Source organism: Pteropus vampyrus, unplaced genomic scaffold (assembly GCF_000151845.1).
Source record: "Pteropus vampyrus isolate Shadow unplaced genomic scaffold, Pvam_2.0 Scaffold261, whole genome shotgun sequence".
NCBI classification, from domain to species: domain Eukaryota; kingdom Metazoa; phylum Chordata; class Mammalia; order Chiroptera; family Pteropodidae; genus Pteropus; species Pteropus vampyrus.
The window spans coordinates 1,334,298-1,355,236 of NW_011889042.1; the positions used below are offsets into that span (position 1 = coordinate 1,334,298).

Sequence of the window (20,939 nt, forward strand, 5' to 3'; positions counted from 1 at the left end):
AGCTGTCATCATCATTATTATAAATAACTCAAGCATTTTGAAGCAGTGCATAAAGTACTTAATGTACATTATATCCTATTCCTCCCAATTTATAGGTAAGAAAACAGGCTCAGAAAGGTTAGATTAACTTTCTTGAAGTCGCATTGCCAGTAAATGGCAGGACTGCTATCCAAATCTTGGTATGTCTCTTAAGCCTATGAACAAATGGGTACAATAATAACTTCTAAATCACTGAAGTGATGTGCACAGGCAAATCTACTTGACAGTTATGTCACAAAAGAGATTCAAACATCATAGGATAGGTGGACTAAATGGCTTTCAAGGTCTTAATTCCCAGCCTGATAATCTAGGATTCGATAATAAAAACTTTTATGAAGAGCCTACATTATAATTTTAATAAGTAAAATATTCAACATTACAAAAAGTAAAATTTCAAAAATAAGATAAAAAATCCCTTTATGTTCATTAACAACTGTCTTATTAGACAAAAGAAGCATCATATATTTACATTTCTGCAAAATAAGTATATTTAAAGGTACCTTTCAGATACATCAGGATGTAGCTGAGCGGGGAGTGAAGAGGACTCTCCAGAAATCCCAGCTGTTTGTAGAGCTGATGACTGTTGCCCTCCTACCTGGCCATTCTGAACTGTACTCGCTTGTGTAGACATGGATCCCACAGCACTACTGTTCATACTGCCAAAGGGTGGAAATGAAGGTAGTTTATTTGATGACACTCCACTATTCAAGTTGGAGGATGATGAAGATGAAGTTGAAGCTGTGGTCAAAGTTGAATTAGCTGTGGCAACTGAAGAGGGCATGGTAACACCTGAAGTCATTGTCATAGTGCTGCTTGCTGCAGATGCTAGGGTGGCAGATGGAGTATTAGCATTTCCAGTATTTGTCATCTGAGGTGGAGTAATCAAAGATTGACTTGTAGGGGCAACTAAATTTGGCTGGGAAAGTAGAGAGCTGTCCAATGGCTGGGAAGCAAGATAAGGACCTAAAGATAATAGAAACAAGTAGGATATTTAATTCTTTATTTCACTGACTGGTTCTTTATTCCACTATGTGAATATCTACTTGATGCCTTTTTTGGTAATTACCCTCCCTAAGTTGCTTGCTAACAAGTGTAGTGCACACTAGCTTTACGTTTCCCCTAGAAACTGAAGAAACAAATTTTAAGTGGAACTGAAAAGGTAAACCAGCATTTGCATACAAAATAAAGAAATGGCTTCCATGAAAGTATAATAAAATTGTTTCCTAGATATATTTAATTAAATGTAAATAACAGTATCTAGCAAATTTTTAACAACCATTAAAAGGGTTCCTAAATCAAAAGTTGAATAAATTTGACTACACTGGAAGCTAATTAAATATAAAATGGAAAAATGTTACCATGAGGTTCAAATTATAGGAATGTCTAATAAGGTTCAATATTGTGGTTCTGTGTCTCTTTGGATTCAGTCTAAAGAAAGTCCATTGATATATAATTCAAGAGTGTTAACAGCAAGTCTTAAATAGCTGTCATTTTCTTAGTTCCAACAAAGAATTGTTTCCTGGTGTCATTAAGTTAACTACAAGTTATCTTACCTTTAAACCTATGAACAGAAAATTGTTTATAACCCCCAATTTCCTCCTACTTGATGAGATCCCTTTTGCAGGGATAAGCAAATTTTTTATGTAAAGGGTCAGATAGTAATATTTTAGGTTTTGCAGGTCACAGACTCTGTTACAACTACTCAGGTCTGATCTTATAGCACAAAAACAGCCACAGACAATACGTAAATAAACGAGCATGGCTGTGTTCCAACAAAATTTTATTTACAAAAACAGCTGGCAGACAGGGCCATAATTGCTAACACTGGTCTTATACAATAAATACAAATTTAATACCTAGGTCATATCTGCAGACTTGTGCATAAAGCTTGAGTTTAGAAAATGCTTCATTGTTACCATCAGCTGCCTGAGAAAACCACTCTGCTACCAACTTTTCTGACAGTTTCTTTGACGCAGTAGATCCAACTCTCATGATTCCATCTGTCAACAGTCGAGAAATAGGTCTATGTTGACCTAATCGACAGGACTACAAATACATATACAGAAAGCAAAATTAGTGAAATTATTATAATATTTGAGTACATATAATGAAATAAAGCATTTAAGTTATTTAAAATAAGCTTATCACTTATAATTAACATCTGGAATAAAAACATCAAGGATAAAGTGGTACCATAGATCTTTTTCCTTTTTACATTAGAAATTCATTAAAGTGATTTTAAAATTAAAATATCTCCAATGAAATAAAATACATAGATAATAATAATGGCACTAGAACCATGTAACTTGAATGAAAACATGCAGAATACAGAAATAAGTGAACATAAAAATGCAGTCATTTTAAGCTGTACATCTACCCAATCCATGTATATAAATATATATATCCTCAAATCAAATCGAAATAAAAACGGGGGGGGGAGGCAGAATATTGGCAAAGATGGTAGAAGCTCTGTTCATCCCTCTGGTGACCAAATCAAAGTTGTGACGGTAATAAGGAGCAGCAGCAAGGAAATATCGCCTGGGATCTAGATGAACAAGCCATATAACTAGGCAGAAGTCCAAGAAATCACCCTGCAAGGGCAGAAGGTAGGATGGGGCCAGGACGCGGGGCTCCCGGTCTCAAGCGGCCGACACAGAGGCTGCAGCAGCAGCAGAAGCCTCTTAAAGGGGGCATGTCCTTGAGCGGATTTTCGCGGTGACGGACCTGCTCGCTCTCAGCACCAGTGCCGATCCAGCTGCGCGCAGGAGGCACCAAGGACTTACAGGAAGACACTGTCGGAGTGAGGGCCCAGGTAAGACACGCCAGGTACAGAAGAGCCAGCGGTATCCATTGTTCCCTGTTGAGTACTCACCCCTCCCAGTGCATGGACACAGCGCCACCATAGCGGGGATGTCATCAAACTGGATAACAGAGGTTGCTCCGCCCAGAGGAGTCCTTGAAACTCCGCCTCCCCCAACTCCCGGCCACCCACAAGCCCCATCTAGGTATATCCTCAGCAAGTCAGCTGAGCAGCACCTAGATTCACCATGGAGGCAGCTGGCCTCAGTTCCCGGTGTGGCCTTTTGAGGCAACTATAAGCACAGCATCTGTGGATTGCTTGCTGAATCTTAACAGGTGGCCCCGGAGGGGTAGAAGCTTGGGCTAAATGTGGCCTGCAGCTGAACCCCTTTCAGGACTGTGTCACTGGACACCTACTTCACAAATCCACATTAATAAGACCGGGAGACTTAAGAGCTTTGCTTAGTACACAGAAACAGACATGGAAAGGCAGCCAAAATGGGAAGACAAGCAGAAACCATATGAGAGAACAGAACAGAGATCCAGATATAATGGAGTCAAGTAATCTAATAGATTCAGAATTCAAAACACTGGTTATAAAAATGCTCAATGAACTTTTGGGAAGTGTAGATAAATTCAGTGAGAACCTCAACAAAGAGATAAAAAAAAAAAATGGAAATGGAAATTATAAAAGAGAACCAGTCTGAAATGAAGAACACATTAAAAGGAATAAACAAAGGAATATAGTGAATAAAGAAAAAGATTAAATGCCCTATCTAGAGGACAAGAAAGCCAAGGACACATAATCAGAATGGCAAGGAAAAAGATGCTAAGACTATAAAAATAATTTAAGGAAGATATAGGACACTATTAAGGGTCCAAATATACGTCTAGATCAGCGTAACAGAGGAAAATCAAGATGTTGAACAGTTGTCTGAAAAAAATGATAGAAAACCTGGTGAAGGAAATGGACATAAAACCCCAGGAAGCTCAGAGAATTCCAAAAATCAGGGATCCAAAGAGGCCCACACCAAGATACATCATAATTAAAATGCCAAAGGTTAAAGGCAAAGAAAGAATATTAAAAGCAGCTAGAGAAAAACAGATAATTACTTATAAGGGAACACCCATAAGACTGGCAGCTGATTTCTCAAAAGAAACTGTGCAGGACAGAAGGGCATGGCACAAAATATCTGACAGGATGAAGACCCAGGATCTACAACCAAGAATAATTTATCCAGCAAAGCTATCACTTAGAGTTGAAGGACAGATAAAGAGCTTCCTAGACAAAAATAAGCAAAAGGAATTTATCACCACCAAGCCAGTAGTACAGGAAATGTTGGAGGGACTTCTTTAAGAAGAAAAAACATGTCAAAAACAGAAATAAAGAATGGTAACAGCTACATTCCTATTAATAAATACCTTAAATGAAAAAGAATTAAGTGTTTCAACCAAAAGACAGAGTGGCTGAAAGGATAAGAAAACAAGACCCCTACACATGAAAAGGAAGGGGATGGAAAAAGATATTGCTTTGATGGACCCAGAAAATATTTAAGTCAGAGAAAGATAAACACTGTATGATTTCACATATATGTGGAATCTAAAAAATAAAAAGAACAAACTAATCAAAAACAGACTCACGTATATAGCGGACAATCTGGTGATGGACAAAGGAGAGGGGAGTTGGGGAACTAGGAGAATAGGGTGAAGGGTTAAAGAAACACAAATCAGTAGCTGATGGATGGTCAGGGGATGTGGAACACAGCATAGAGAATGCAGTTAGCATTAATATGGTGGTTAGGTGGAGGGTCAGGGGAAGAAGGGAGCAATTAGGGGAATCGTTTTATGAACTATATAGATATCTAATCAATGCACTGTATACTTGAAACTAATTAAAATAAATTTAAAAAATAATTTTAAGTAATTGGTAAAATACACTATGTATTTGCCAGCTCTCCCTTCAATTTTGTGGGCCACTGATGTTACAAGAAGCCTACTATCAAATAAGTTTGCCATACTGGCTTAAGAAAATTTAGATGGAATTTCTTTACTGTTAAGATTTCAAAGGCTTTAATTTAATAATCTAATATAAATAGTAAATCTCTAAAAGGTAATATAATACACAGTGTTTCCCCAAACCAAGTTAACTATGGAACATTTTTCTGAGAAAATTTTGTAGGACTAATGTTCCAAACGACTCTTTGGGAAACATTTATTTCTACAAAACACACTACAAATACCTTGTAATTAAGTGGAACATCTATAAAGAGTTAAACCAGAACAAACTAATATTCAGATTGTAAAAGAAATTAAATTTTAAAGACTGAATTTCTAAACATTTATGGGGAAAAAAAGTATAACGAATTAAGACTTTATGTCCCACAGCACTTTAAATTTGTAATCATTGCGCTCAGTAATAGATATAACCTGAGAATTATAACTTAAAAGATTAGTCAAGAATTTCAGAAATGAAATGATCTTACAGATATGAGAAAAGTAAGGCCTAGTGTCAGTACATGAGATCCTAGAGAATCAGAACTAGAATTTTTATAAATATAATCTTTCCCTGGCTATTTCACAATGCTATTCCTTGTTTTAGAAAAAGATTATCTCAGATGGGACAGATATGCTCTCAATGTTTATTATGGCAATTTCCACCATGGCCCATTACATTTGGGTCAAACACTATAAAGAATGTAACTGGCTAGTATGAGAGCTAAACATGTGATATCAAAGAACTAACATTATTGCTATTCTGTCCCAATCAAATGAACTACCCAGTATAATTTATATGTAAGCATACAAATCATAAGGTACTTTAAAAATGCCACCTCTTTTTAAACCCGTACCTCATATATTGCAGTAAGATCTCTAAAAAAGCTTTTGGCTCCATTTAACAAGGCTTCATTTTCTGGACACAGTACAACATAAGCTATATCTCTTTGAGATCCATAGGGTTCCAGCATAAGTCTCTCCCAGTAAGGGAGAGCAAATGGAGAAAGCACCAGAAAATCATAATCATAACTCAATAAAAACGTGGGGATTGGCAGTGGTTCCGGGGATTCATCAGTTCCTAAATAAAAAAGATATATTTTAAGAAAATACTTAAAAGCAGTGCATTTTTTTTATCTAAATGTCAAAAGTTACTAAAGTCATTATTAGTAGTAAAAATATTTTGATTTAAAACGAAAATATCTAAAACCAGTGACTGAGACTTTTCCATAGTTCGGAATTTGTTAAATAATCTTTAAAAAACATACGAATTATACCTTCATTTAAATGCAGACAAAATCAATGTGAATGAAAACTTAAAAGTACAAAAGAAAACATGGGAGGGTAGTTTTATTTTTAATAAATTTGGACAGGGGAAAGCCTTTCTAAGCATAACATAAAACCTATCCATTTTAAAACTGATTAATCTGAGTATAAAAGAAATTTTAAATTTTGGTATAAAAAAGCAATAAACAAAGCCAAGTGATTAACAACAAATTGGAAAAATGATTTGCAATGCATATGTGAAAAAGTTAATATCCTTACCATTTAAAGGGGACCTATAAACCCATAAGAAAATGACCAAAAATCTAACAGAAAATGGGTAAAGGATATGAACAAAGTTCACAGAAACAGAAATAACTTACACATAAAAAGATGCTCAATCTCATTAAGAAAAAAGCAATTTAAAATAATAGCAAACAATTATAACATTTTCTATGTGCTAGGTATTTTTCCAAGAACTTTATATACATTAACTCATTTAATCCTCACAAAAACCACACACTAATATTAATCTCATTTTAGAGATAAAAAAGCAGGAATGGAGAAGTTAAGCAACTTGTCCAGTATGAAACAAAGAGTAGCAGAGGTGCACAGTCTATACTACTCTACCTCTCAAACTGTAATGAAACAACCACTTTCACCCTTCTACTCAGCACCCTACTGGCGAGGGTTTGGGGAAAGAGGCATTTTACTGATGAGAGTTTAAATTTATACTGTGGAGAGTAATTTGGCAATATTAAAAAAAATACACACATGCTTTAGGCCTGGGATGTGTGCATTATAAAAAAATTGTTGTAATGACAATGATGGAAACAATCTATGTGTCCATGAATAGTAGACTGGTAAATAATGTCATATGTAAAGAACAACGGAACACATGCAGCCACTAAAAAAATCTCGATACATGTACTGATCAGTAAAAACTTTGTGTATGTCTACTATTTTGTTTTAAAAAGAATGCAAAAATATAATTAACAGCATTTTCCACTCAATGTGTGTCTGTGTGTGTGTGTGTGTGTATGTGCTTTCTTTAAAAAAGACCGTGGGGCCTTTTACCACTAGCATTACCCCTTCCTTTTCACCCCATTTTTCATTCAATTTTGTAGAATGATGACTTAACAAAAAAAGTGGTGTTAGTCTTTTAAAATTTTTGGCAGTATGATTCTTTCTTCACATAAAATCTTACTGGTCAGTCTAACATATAAAAACAGATCTAAGTGAAGCTGTTCTTTCTGAAGTGGGGTGGAGAACCTAGAAAACTGAATGCTGAAAATGCTTAAAATAAAAAAAAGCTAGAATTGTGCCTTAAGCCACAAAAGTATTTAAAGAAAACAAATATGCTTAGTCAAGTTGGGCATAGAAACTGAGGACGGATACAAAATCAGTCACTATACATTACTATAAATTACTTACCATAAGAGCCTCGGCCAGCCATTTTATGAAATTGTTGCCAAGTGAGAGGACCTTGAACTCCCCAAGGCCTTACTGTTCTTTTTTTCTGAATAGCATCCTGAAGAACTGGCTGAAGAGATAGGAGCATTTGAAGTATATCCTGTGAGCACTGCATACTCACATCTACAACCAATAAAAAAAAGTAAATAAGAATTGCTATTGCAAATATAAAAAAATTTGGGGATAACAAGAAATGCATCTAGGGAAGATTAAACACCTGCTTGACATGATTTTATATATAGAAAACCCTAGACTCTACCAAAAAACTATTAGAAATAATAAATACAGTAAAGTTGCAAGGTATAAAAACATCTGTAAAAATCTCTTGTGTCTATGCACTAACAACAAAAAATCAAGAAAAGAAATTAAGAAAACAATCCCCCTTACAATCACAACAAAAAACAATAAAATACCTAAGAATAAATTTAACCAAGAAGGTACTTAAAATTGTAAGACACTGTTGCAAGAAATTGAAATGGAAAGATATTCTATGCTCATGGGTTGTAAGAATTAACATTGTTAAAAAGTCCATACTACCTAAAGTAATCTACAGATTCAAAGCAATCCTTATCAAAATCCCAAAAGCATTTTTCACAGAAAAAGAACAAAAAAACTTTAAAATTTGTATGGCATTATAAAAGACCCCAAATAGCCAAAGCAATCCTTAGATAAAAGAACAGAGCCAAGTGTATCACACTCTCTGATTTCAAATTATACTACAAAACTGTGGTAACCAGAACAATATGGTAGTGACAGGAAGACAAACACATAGATCAACGAAAGAGAGTCTAGAGCCCAGAAATAAACTAATACACATATGGACAACTAATTTACGACAAAGGTGCCAAGAACACATAATAGAGAAAGGTAAGTCTCCTCAATAAATGGTGCTGAGAAAACTGGACAGCCACATACAAAAAATGAAACTAGACCACTATCTTACACTATACACAGAAATTAACTCGAAATGCATTAAAGACTTCAAAGTAAGACCTGAAACCATTAAAATACGTAGAAGAAAATATAAGCGGTAAGCTCCTTGACATCGATCTTAGCAATGTTTTGTGAATCTGACTCCAATGGCAACGGAAACAACAGCAAAAATAAACAAATGGGGCTGCATCAAATGAAAAATGTTTTGCGCAGCAAAAAAGTTAAAAAAAAACAAAAAGCAATGTATCAAATGGGAAAAAATATTTGCAAATCATACATCTGATATGAGGTTAACATCTAAGATTCATAAAGAACTTATACATCTCGACGACAAAATAAACCACCTGATTAAAAAATGGGCAGAGCATCTGAATAGACATTTTTGTAAAGAAGACATACAGATGAACAACAAGCATATGAAAGATATTCGATATTACTAATTATTAAGAAATAGCAAATCAAAGCCACAATATCACCTCACACCTATAAGAATGGCTACCATCAAAAAGATAAGCAACAAGTGTAGGGGAGGTGGTGGAGAAAAGGGAACCTTTGTGCATTGTTGGTGGGAATGTAAATTGGTACAGCCGCTATGGAAAACAGTATGGAGACTCCTCAAAAGATTAAGAACAGAACTACTATATAATCTAGCTATTCTACTTTTTTAGGTATTTATCTGAAAAAATATGAAAACACTAATTTGAAAAGATATACATATTCACTGCAACATTATTTAAAATAGCCAAGATAACCTAAGTGTCCATCAACAGATGAATGGATAAAGATAGTATGTACACACACACACACACACACACACACACACACGCACACGGAATACTAATAAGCCATAAAAAAAGGTGAACTCCTGCCATTTGCGACGACGCATGAACCTTGAGGGTATTATGCTAAGTGAAATTAAGTTAGATGGAAAAAGACAAATACTGTATAACTTCACTCATGTGGAGTATTTTTTAAAAGAAATAGACATACAACAGAAATAAACAAAACAAAACAAAAACAACTTATAGAGGCAGACAACAGACTGGTGTTTACCAGAGGGAAGGCGGGTAAAGTGAAGAGGAAAGGAGTAAGGAGAAATTGATAAATGGGGTCAATTGTATGGTGGTGGAAGAAAACTAGACTTTTGGTAGTGAGCATGATGTAGTATATACATATGTTGAATTAGAATGTTGCACACCTGAAACTTCTATATAATGTGATAAACCAATGTTACCTCAATAAAAAAAGGTTAAGCATCTGCTTGTGCTGATAACTGTATTAAGTTCTACTTAAAATGACTGTAGAAATGGTTCTTCTAGGTACTTAAAACCAAGAAGAGACATAATGAAAGTTGTTGTAACTCATCTACACACATAGACACACACAAAATCCATTAGCTCAACCACCAATTTATACAAATTTCTTTTTTTTCAGTATTTATTTTAGTGCTTATATTTATTTTTTTGGTGCTTACAGGTATTTTACCAAGAACTCTGCCTCACATTGAAATGAGTTATATAAATTATGTACCTTAACTATCACTACTATGGAAAAATGATCAGAAAGATAAGACTAGTTACAGTGATTGAAGTTTAATTAGAGAAAACAGTAGACTGTAACAACTGAAATACAGAACTTGTACAGTAACTGGTTAACTTGCTCATGCTGCTCAGAAGCATACTATCCATAGATATTTTTAAAACCTAGATTTACAGATTATCAAATTCCTCTGACCTGCATTTCTGACCAACTATCAGAATGGATATGGAAGGTGCTACTCTTAAATGTTAAATGGCTTTTTAAAAATCACTAAATGTTACTGATATAATTAATCTCCTCATCACTCAGTGTGGTTCTGTTGTACCATTAAAACTGTTTGAGTACTGTTACATTAAATCATTCAACTTTAATTCATTATTATTACCTAACTTATTATTTCTAGCTTCAATTTCCTATATCTAAATATGGTACAAAATTAAAAGTAATTTAATTTCAGATGTACCACTTACTAAAACCATTATGCTTAAATAAACTATTGTATATATAATAGAATTAAAAGTGATAACAGAGCTATCTTACATGGACTAATGACTAAAACACTGGTAAATAAAAAAGACTATATAACTATCTATAGAAGATATTTTACACAAACAGAACTATAATGTACTGATATGTGAATATTCATATGAAACAAGGTCTAGAAAAAGTTGTCACTTGCTAAGTGTATTTATCATCATCATATGGGGAACTTTTAAAAACATATATGCAGAGCTTACACTGAGAAATTCTGATCTGGGTGAAGCTCAAGAATTTATATTTTGATTTTAATTCAGAGAGATTGTCGTACTCTTTCATTCTTTTAAAATATGTATATACTGGAAACATACAATGGGACAGGAATTATGCTAGCTGCTGGAAATGTGTAAATTCTTATTCATGTCTTCGGGGATCTTATAATCTTGTGGGGGAGATTAACATGAACAAGAATATACTGCATATTTTTACAAGTGCCAGGTCTCTATTTAAGCTGACACAATGTAAAGGATATATAATGATTTTTAAGAGTGATCTTGGAGGCTAGACATATAGACCAATAAGACAGAATTCAATGTCCAGAAATAAAACCTCACATTTATGGTCAACTGATTTTTGACAAAGGTGCCAAGATAATTTAATGGGAAAAGATAATCTTTTCAACAAATGGTTCTAGGACAATTGGGTATCTACATGTAAAAGAACTAAAGTAGACCCCTTCCTTACATCATATACAAAAGTTAATTCAGAATGGATTACAGACCTAACTAAATATAAGTGCTAAAACTATAAAACTCCTAGAAAAAAAAATAGAAGTAAATTTTTATGACTTAGGATTAAGTAAAGCCTTTTTAGACACCAAGAGCATAAACAACAAAAGAATAAATATACCAAAGTTCATCAAAATTAAAAACTTTTCTACTTCAAAGGATACCATCAAGAAAGTGAAAAGACAACCCAGAAAATAGAAAATATTTGCAAATCCTATAATAAGGGACTTGTCCAGAACATATTAAAAAAAAACCTCTTGTAACTCAGTAATAAAAAGTCAAAAAAACTAAAAAAATGGGCAAAGGATGTGAAAAGACATTTCTCCAAAGATATATAAATGGACAATAAGCACTTGAAAAGAAGCTCAACATCATCAGTCATTAGGGAAATGCTAATCAAAACAACAATGAGATAACACTCTATACCCACTAGGATGACTATAATCAAAAAGACACATAATGACAAGCATTAATGAGGATGTGAGAAAGTGGAACGCTTACACATTGCTGATGGAAATGTAAAACGGTGCCACTGCTTTGGAAAACAGTCTGGCAGTTCCTCAAAAGATAAACTTGTATGACCCAGCAAGTATACCCCCAGAATAATGAAAACATATGTTTACATAAACAGTGATACACAGATGTCCACAGCACCATTATTTATAAAATAGCCAAAGTGTGGAAATAACCCAAATGTCTACCAACTAATGAATGAGTGAATAAAATGTGAAATACCCATACGATGGAATATTATCTGGCAATAAAAAGCCCTAGGAGGGAGAGGTTGGAGGAAAATAGAGCGTGACTGCTAAAAGGTATGGGGTTTCCTTTTGGGGTGATGAAGATGTGGTGGTGAAGATCTAAAATTGATTGTGGTGATGGCTACACTACTCCGTGAATACTAAAAACCATTCAATTATACATTTTAAATGGGTGAATTGTATGATATGTCAATAAAGCTGTTTAAAAAAAGCATGATCATGGAGTGGCGTAATGAGCAGAAAATACAGGCAATTTTTTCTTCTACTTTTCTCTGTCTAGATTCTTAACTGTATTCTCAGCAAGTATATATTTTTTATAATTAGAACAAAGCTTTTTCTATCGTAAAAAAAAATAAACATTACCATTAAAATATACAAATTATGGCTTGTATACTTTTAATTACTTCAGACAAATATTTCAACACACTGGGCATCTACTATATGCCAGGCACTGTTCTAAGTACTTGAGGTATCACCAAAAGAGAAAAAACCCTTGCCCTTAAACAGAACATGCATGCCGTGAGCATAATGAAGTGAGAAATAATAACTGACAATCAATAAAGTATACAGTATTTAGACGGTAATAAGCAAATACTATGAAAAAAGGCAAAAGCAGCAGATGAACAAAAGATGAACACGAAGAGAGATTTGCAATTTTATACTGAGAAGATGACATCTAACAAGATTTAAAGGAGAAAAAGGAGCTACCCATGTATCTACCGGGGGGAAGAGCGTCCCAGGCAGAGAAAACAATTAGGACAAAGGTCCTAAAACATGGTAACTTGCTACTATTTCATGATACTGCTATAATTTAATGGAAGTATTCCAATATTGTATACTTACGTTTTGGAGCATTATTTTTTATATTAAAACACTTTAACTGAAATGTAAAAGCATTTCTTTTTCTGTTTGTTTTGAATTATTTCTAATACAGTTCTTAGGATGAAATTCATCTTTATGGCTGCAGTTTTCTGTTTATATCAATGTTTACTGTTGCACAAAAAATGATAAGGTAAGGCTCAATATTTTCTATTATTTTGCAAATAGGGTGGTTCTTTTATTTTTCCTGAGGTATAATTTACATAAGTTGGTACCTTAAAAATTTTTTGAGGTATAACTGATATATATTAGTTTACAGGTGTACAACATAATGACTTGACATTTGTATATATTGCAAAATGATCACGATAAACCAGCCATCACCACATGTAAAATTTTTTTTTTCTTATGAGAACTGTCAAGATGAGTTAGTTCTTAAAAACAAGAAATAATAAAAATAGTACCACTCATGCTACTGCTATAACTACTATTAATATTTGAGTTCTTACTTTGTCCCAGGCACTGCTCTGTTTTATATGTATTAGCTCATTTGATCCTCTCAACACTATATAAGGTAAATACTATTACAGACTCTATTTTAAGAAAATGAGACAAGAGTGGTTAAATAATTTGCCCAAGGTCATAGTCAGGATATAGTGACAGAACCATGTTTCAAATCCAGGCAGTCTGGCTCCACAGCCTATGTTTTTAATTACTATCTATGGCTGTAAATAATTCTGCCCTTTTTCTGAACATCTATGACATTTATTTATGCCTTTTTAAAAAAATTTAATATAATGAGCTTGATGACTCATCAAACTATGTCACAAACAATATATTAACCATTGGTCCATGCACTGCCCTTATTTCACAAATTGCTTTGATAATAACATAAGGAATAAGTATGATCTCACTGCCCAAGAACTAGAACATTACCAAAGCAATTTTATTAAGTGCTTCTCCCTATCCTATCCTTCAGCTATTAAGTATTAATCATTATCTTGAATTTTATGTGCATCTAAAAAATACTTTGTTTTGCTTGTTTTAGAGCTTTATAAAAAAGTATGTTACTATATATAATCTTCTGGGACTTGTTCCCTCTCCCTGGCCTCAATACTATTACTAAGATTCATCTATTTCCTATATACAGTTTTATGCATTTTCAGAGCTTACATAACATTCTGTTTTTATCCATTCTCCTATCAATGAGTTATTTTTTCTTCTTTCAACATACATTATAATTTTAGTTCTCAAGTAGTCTGTAAGTAATTTAAAGGTAGGATACCTTCGTATCTCCCATAATACCAAGCACAGTTTTACACATGTCAAAAATGACTGAATTAGCAAATGGCACAAAGACCAAATAAAAGTTTTTATATGGCATATACCACCTAAGAACATCGACTCATCGAAAACATTTTGAAGGAGGCTAACTCTGTATAATAACCAAAAGTTAGAAAAGTTAATCTGTGGTATACTGAGACATCTTTTAAAAAGTGTAGGTTGATTGTGTCTGAAAGAAAGAAATATATCTAACTGATGATTTTAATAATAACAACAATAATAATAATAATAATGGCAGCTTATATTAATTCAGTACTTAGTATGTGTCAAGCATTGTGTTAAGCACTTAATATGGATTACCCCATTAGATTTTTATAACTCTACACAAATATTTGACATTGGTGATCGTTTTCTCCTTCCTCAAACTTTTCTTATACTTGGCTTCCAGGACACCATACTCTTGGTTTTCCTCCTACCTCCTTAGTTTCCTATCCTGGATCCTCTTCTTCTTCTCCTCTAAATGTCAGTTCTATCCTCGGATTTCACTATCTACAGTCACTCTCTAGGTTATTTCATCCAGCTCTGTAGCTTTTAATACTGATAAGTCACACACAAAAAATTTTAATCTCCAGCCCCAACCACTCCTCTAAAATGAAAACTCACATCTCTAAAAGTATATTTGACCACCCCCTCCATGTTTCCCTCCTCTGTAATTAGCATCATCCTTCATCCAGTTGCTTAAGCTATTCTTGATGCCTCATCTATTCTTACATGTACCAACAAATCCTGTAGGTTCTATTTCCCAAATATGCCTAGAATCTACTACTTACATCTCTATTGCTTCCAATATAGTCTAAGCTATCATCATCTTTTACCTGGACTACTGCAATTGTGTTCTAACTGATCTATCTGCTTCCACTCTCATCTTCACCACCCTCAACACAACAGCTAGAGTGATCTTTTTTAAAAAATAAAATAAACAGAAAAAGGATCATATTACATCTCTGCTCAAAACTGTCCTATAGCTTCTCACCACTCTTAGAATTAACTATAAAGGCCTTAAGTGGTCCCTAAGACTCTACACATGATTTTGGTACTTGGCCATCTCTTAAACTTCATCTCCTACCAGTCTCCCTATCACTGAATTCATTCTGGCGACACTGCCTCCTTACTGTTCCTCAAACATCTTAAGCACACTACTCCCTCAAGGTCTTTGCATTGCCTGAAACACTCTCCCCTCAATAAGCCACGTAGCTCACATTCCCCCACTTTATGCAGGTCTTTGCTCAAATGCTGTCCCTCGCTACTATCTTCTCTAACCATACATCTAAGATAGCACACTCGACTTTTTCCACTCCTTTATCTGCTTTTTCTTCAAATCACTTGTCACTATCTAATATTATAAAATTACTTATTTTGTTTATTTTCGCCACTAAATTACAGGCTCAAAAAGGGCAACGAATATGTTTGCTTTGTTCAACACCACTTTATAAAACAACAGTGCCTAGCACTAGTTGCTCAATAAGTATTTAATGAATAAGAGAATGTTGAATAACACAAATATCTAGAAATTTTCTAATTAACATGTGCAAAGTACCTTTTATACTTCTACGTAAGTACATAATTACAATTTTACAATAACCATACTTTTGGGGGGAAATTAAACTAAACTGCTAGGAAATTTTCCCTTTAAAATGCCATACTTAAAGGAGTTTTAAGTCCAAATCTAAGTGTTTCTACATGGAAAATTTTTTTCAACGGTATTTCCTAATTAAGAAAAGCAAAGTCATATAACTAAAGGAAAACAAAGAGAAAAATTATTCCGTTTACATACTTACCATTTCTTTTGGACCAGGGGTGTAAGCATGAACTTTTCACAAGTGCTTCATCAACTTTTCCTCCTGACATGTTATCCATGAACTGACGCCCATGTTCTAATGCCAGGTAGCAGTCGTTACAATAGTCCCGCTCTTCAACACGTACCCAATTGCTAATTACACCAATTTTGGGGAAAGGATCTTGGTCTGTTGCTCCAAAGGGTGAAAATAAATTAGTGCACTGATCTTGTAGTAATAATATCAACTCATCAGGCAATTTTTCAGATTCCTTTAGTCCTCCATTCACATGCTCAGCAGAAGTAGCCCTGAGAGCTTCAAAACGTTTTTCTGCTTCTTTACCACAATCTGTGTTGCGTCCTATGATATCTAGTTCATCTTCAAGAAATAATCCTGAATTGTTTCCAAATTTTCTGTTCATGACAGCACTGAAGCCACAGGTGCACCTATACTGTGCTTCCTGCGTTGGATCTGGAATGTAAACTCCAACATCGGCACCCTTGATATTCATGTTGCAGACACAGATACAGCAACTATCAAAGTTACAGTCTTTAAACAAATTCATAACTGATTCTGAAAGAATGAGGTTTACATAAAGACTGTGTGCTTCAGGGATCGAAGGAACAGTTGCAGGTTCAACTGAATTAAGGGGTCTGCATGTGGATGGGGTGGAAGCTGGTGAATACAAGTCTGAATTTTCATATTTGACTGAACCTTGAGCACTGGCAGGTCCACCAGCTCCACGAGGAGTCCTTGGAGTCCTTGGAGTCCTTGGAGTTGGAAACCTAGGGGTAGACGGAGAAGGAAGAATTCCTGCTCCACTGTTACTAGGAGGTGCGCTACTTGGAGGCATCCCAAAAGAAGTATGAGTTTGAGGTGTATAAGCAGGACCATATTCTTGATCCACCGTACTTCCATCACTGGCGTCACCAGAGTATAAGAAAATCAAACACAAACATAAAGGAACATATTAGTAATGTGAAATACCACTAAAAATGTCACAATGTTACTGTTTTTCAGTAACACTGAAAATTATGAAAGCACATTAGTCCAAAAATTCCAAGTACAACTAAAACGTATTTCTGGTTAATATATCCACTCTAGGAGACTGTTGTGGGCTGAGGACTAACCAACTAGTTCCAAAATTATTTTTAAAAAATCTGTATACACTTATCTACACCTACACCTAGACATCCACATTTACTATCTATACATTTCTTATACTACACATACCCATATTTCATTGATTCTAAGATGCCACCAATTATTAAAAAAAAGAAAAAGAAATCCTAATTTTAGGGATGTCTGTGTAAAAAGGGACAATTTTAAGCTACCAATTATAAGATACTCCAATTTCAGGTATTTTAAATTAGAAAAGTCTGTGAAATATGGCAAACGTACAAATGGGAATGATTTATAATTTTAGACCAAAATAAAAGGTGCTTCTGAAGACAAAGAATCAAAGCATAACAGTCTTAAATTTTCCAATAGTTTATCTGTACTCAGCTAATACCATTAAAATCTATTAATCAGAAAACAATTTTTAGAATTTTCAAAAACCAATATCTTTTTTTTTAGGTATCAGCATGCCAGGTACTTCTATGAAAAAAATTAAAGCTATATAAGCATTCTAACACTATATCAATAATATAAATCTAAATCATACCCATCTTTGATGAATGGCATTGAAGGCCCTGAAGGAAGCAATTCCAATTTTCCAACGGTCCAACTCTGACGGTAAACACACTCTTCTGGCAATTTGATAGGAGGCAGACATTGGCTTGGTAAAGTTTTTAGAGGTGCAAACATAGAACATCCCACTAGAACTTGACAATTTTCAGGCTTATAGACATAAGAAAAATCCTACAATATAAATAAAGACCGTGACATTCAGACTGAACCTTATCTTCAGGAGAAAAAAAGCAAACTGATTAGAATCATTTTTTACTTTCTTTAAACAAAATAAAATGTAAATATAATTCTATTCTTTTCTCGAATGCATTCTTATCACAATTCAGTCTTCAAATTTGTTAACTATAAAACTAGAATCAAATAATCTTTTAAATAAAATTTAGTAAAGTAACATCGATTAATAATATATACATTTTAGGTGTACATTATAATTCAACATTTGTATATTCTACTGTGTGTTTGCTACCCAAAGTTACCTTCTTTTACCACATATTTGACTCCCTTCACCCAATTTTCCCTCCCCCCACATCCTTTCTGCTCTGGTAACCACCATTCTGTTGTATCTATGAGTTTGTTTTGTTTTATATTCCACATGAATGTAATCATATGGTTTTAGTCCTTTTCCATCTGACCTATTTCACTTAGCATAATACTCTCAAGATCCATCCATGTTGTTGCAAATAGCAATATAAAATAATTTCTAAAACAGCAACAAACTAATTCTATATGAAAATATAGGAAGCAAATTATTTTTCTAGAAAACTAAAATACTTACTTTAATTTCAGAAGGTTTTGGGCTACAGAATCCTTCATCAACCTCAATTTTGAACTGTGCTCCCATACTAGAACTATTTCCTTCTAGAACAGTTCCTCCAGGTGTTGTATCCATACTACCATATTCTTTATTATTCATATTCATTGGGGAAAATCCCATAATGTGTTGTTCCAATGATGGTGGCGTAGGATACATTTTATGAAGATCTGCAGTGCCTATATTTAATAAAACACATTTTAACATAAGACTAAAAAGAAGTTAAATTGTGTTTAAAACAAAGGGGTAGGGAATTTTGCTGAGATTAAAAAATTCTGCAGATTTATCTGGAGCACAGATTTGAGAAGCTTACTTATGCAAGATAACGGGTCCAGATTTCCTGTCTTTGATTCCTTGCAGTTGGATTTATCATCTGATCCATTTGCCAATTTTTTAGATCCAGGCTATTAAAAAAAAAACAAACAACCTACATATTTATCTTAAGTTTTATATCCAATGTGATCTCAAGATAGTAATCATTCAGATGTGACTTAAAAGTAACATCAAAAGTAATATTTTGAATTTGTGCTAGAGCCAAATACATACTAGATGCAATCCAAAGACATAAAGCACATTTTAGGCAATCAATGAACCCAGATTAGTTTCTCTGTTTATTTAATAATCTTTCAAATTAACAGAGGAAAAATTTCCTCCAAAGAAAATGACCAATACTTTCAAAACACTTAGAAGCAAGAATAACTTCCACCTGAAACCTATTAAAATACATTAGAAAACCTGCAATAAGAAGGTTCATAATTAATATCAGAATTGCTTCCTAGTAAAAAATACTCATAAAGCATTTGTCCCCTTCAGTAAAAGACATTAAAGTTTCCTAAATAATCAATCACCATCCTCAATTCTTTTTTACACTTTACACCTTGTTTAATAATCTCTTTACTCATGCAAAAATGCTACAACAGGTAAAAACTAAGCACGAACTTCAGAAAGATCTCATATGACAAAGCAACAAGATCCCTAATTAAAAATAAATCTTAATACACTGAACAAACCAAGTTTAAGCATCTCCAATCTGGCACCAATGTTTTCAGAGTCGATAACTTGGTTCCATATCTCCTGTTGGCCACTTTGTCATAAATATATAGATTAAGCTCCGATTGCAACCTTTTTACCTCAAAAGAGCCACAGCTAATATATGAATGGTAGGAGAAAGAAAGCATAAAAGTACCAATGTATTAGGGATGTATTTACCCAGTAAATGGTACCCTAAAATATACTATATTATGAGATATAAAGTAAAAGTTTATGCATAGCTATATCTGCCTGATGTCATGTAATTGAAGATGCCAAATGTACATATAAGTATGTGTGTGTATATATATATATATATATACATAAAAAAATATATACATATACACATAAGGGTGGTGTGTGTATATAATAAGATTAAAAGTATATATTATATAGGACAAAACCAAATGTACTATAGAAGTTTGCAAGCTACCTTTATGCAGATGAAAAAGAACTCCCTTTTATGATAATGCAGCACCCAATTCATTAATTTGCCAGACTTGACATTCTAGGAAATCTCATTTTAAGCTTTAATTCCTTTTATCTTCACCTTTCTCTGCAAATGGGCGTTAAAGATTAAATGTTACTTTTTCTTCCTCTTTCATTATTATAGTATGTAGTTGTCTTATAATAATGACTGTGTTGCCAAACAAATTCAAAAGAAGTGGTATTCCTTAATAAATTGACGAGGCATATAATTTTAATGTTAATTACTTATTCTCTAAAAATGTCAACTCCAGGGTCATTTCACAAACTAGAAGATCAAAGACAAGGAAAATAAGTCTACTTCTTAAGGGCTGCAGAAAAAGAATATAGGGCAGAGCTCAAATTGTTTAATCATACATGTCCTTCAAACATATAAAATAAAAAGAAACTCCAAGTTTGTAGATGACAGAAACCTGTCAACACTGCTTAAACATGAGGTTTAAAAAAAGAAATCAATTAATGAAATTTTATTCTAAAATATTTCCTTTTGTTCAGGGCTAACTGAAACATAGTATTCAAGTCACACATCACTTCTAAAAAAAAAAAAACACACATAAAATCAAGGAAAACAAATTATAACCTTAATCATTAACAAGATACTCACTGTTAGTTCATCTTCATCAGAATTGAAGAGATTATCGAGGTCAGTATAAGAGACAGCCAGGTCTGAGTCATAAATCAAACTGGTTGATGGAGGACGAGCATGACCAGTAGGACGTGGAGCATCTACATATATAAATCGGAGAAACAAAATCCAAAAATTCTACTACTGATCAAATAAGTACAAATCTATTTATTTAAGCTAATTATATAATTTTAAATTTATAAGGGTAAAATATAATAAGAAATTGTGATTTGTTTAAAATCTAAAATTTTTTTTCAGTGAAATAAAGTTGTAAATAAATGGTAGTACCTTCTC

At 33.6% G+C, this 20,939-nt stretch overlaps 1 protein-coding gene across 4 annotated transcripts in view; it reads right to left on the minus strand.

Annotated features, from left to right (window-relative positions):
- The window catches only part of MED13 (mediator complex subunit 13), a 99,674-nt gene that overhangs the window by 25,452 nt on the left and 53,283 nt on the right, over positions 1–20,939 (minus strand). For all 4 annotated transcript variants that reach the window (XM_023520402.1, XM_023520403.1, XM_023520401.1 and 1 more), the window contains 8 exons: positions 18,819–18,909; positions 18,470–18,684; positions 17,669–17,865; positions 16,006–16,922; positions 7,528–7,689; positions 5,688–5,911; positions 1,896–2,085; positions 540–1,002 (listed from right to left, as the gene is read on the minus strand). In XM_023520402.1, coding sequence (XP_023376170.1) covers positions 540–1,002; positions 1,896–2,085; positions 5,688–5,911; positions 7,528–7,689; positions 16,006–16,922; positions 17,669–17,865; positions 18,470–18,684; positions 18,819–18,909 — 2,459 coding nt within the window. The remainder of the gene's footprint in view (positions 1–539; positions 1,003–1,895; positions 2,086–5,687; positions 5,912–7,527; positions 7,690–16,005; positions 16,923–17,668; positions 17,866–18,469; positions 18,685–18,818; positions 18,910–20,939) is intronic.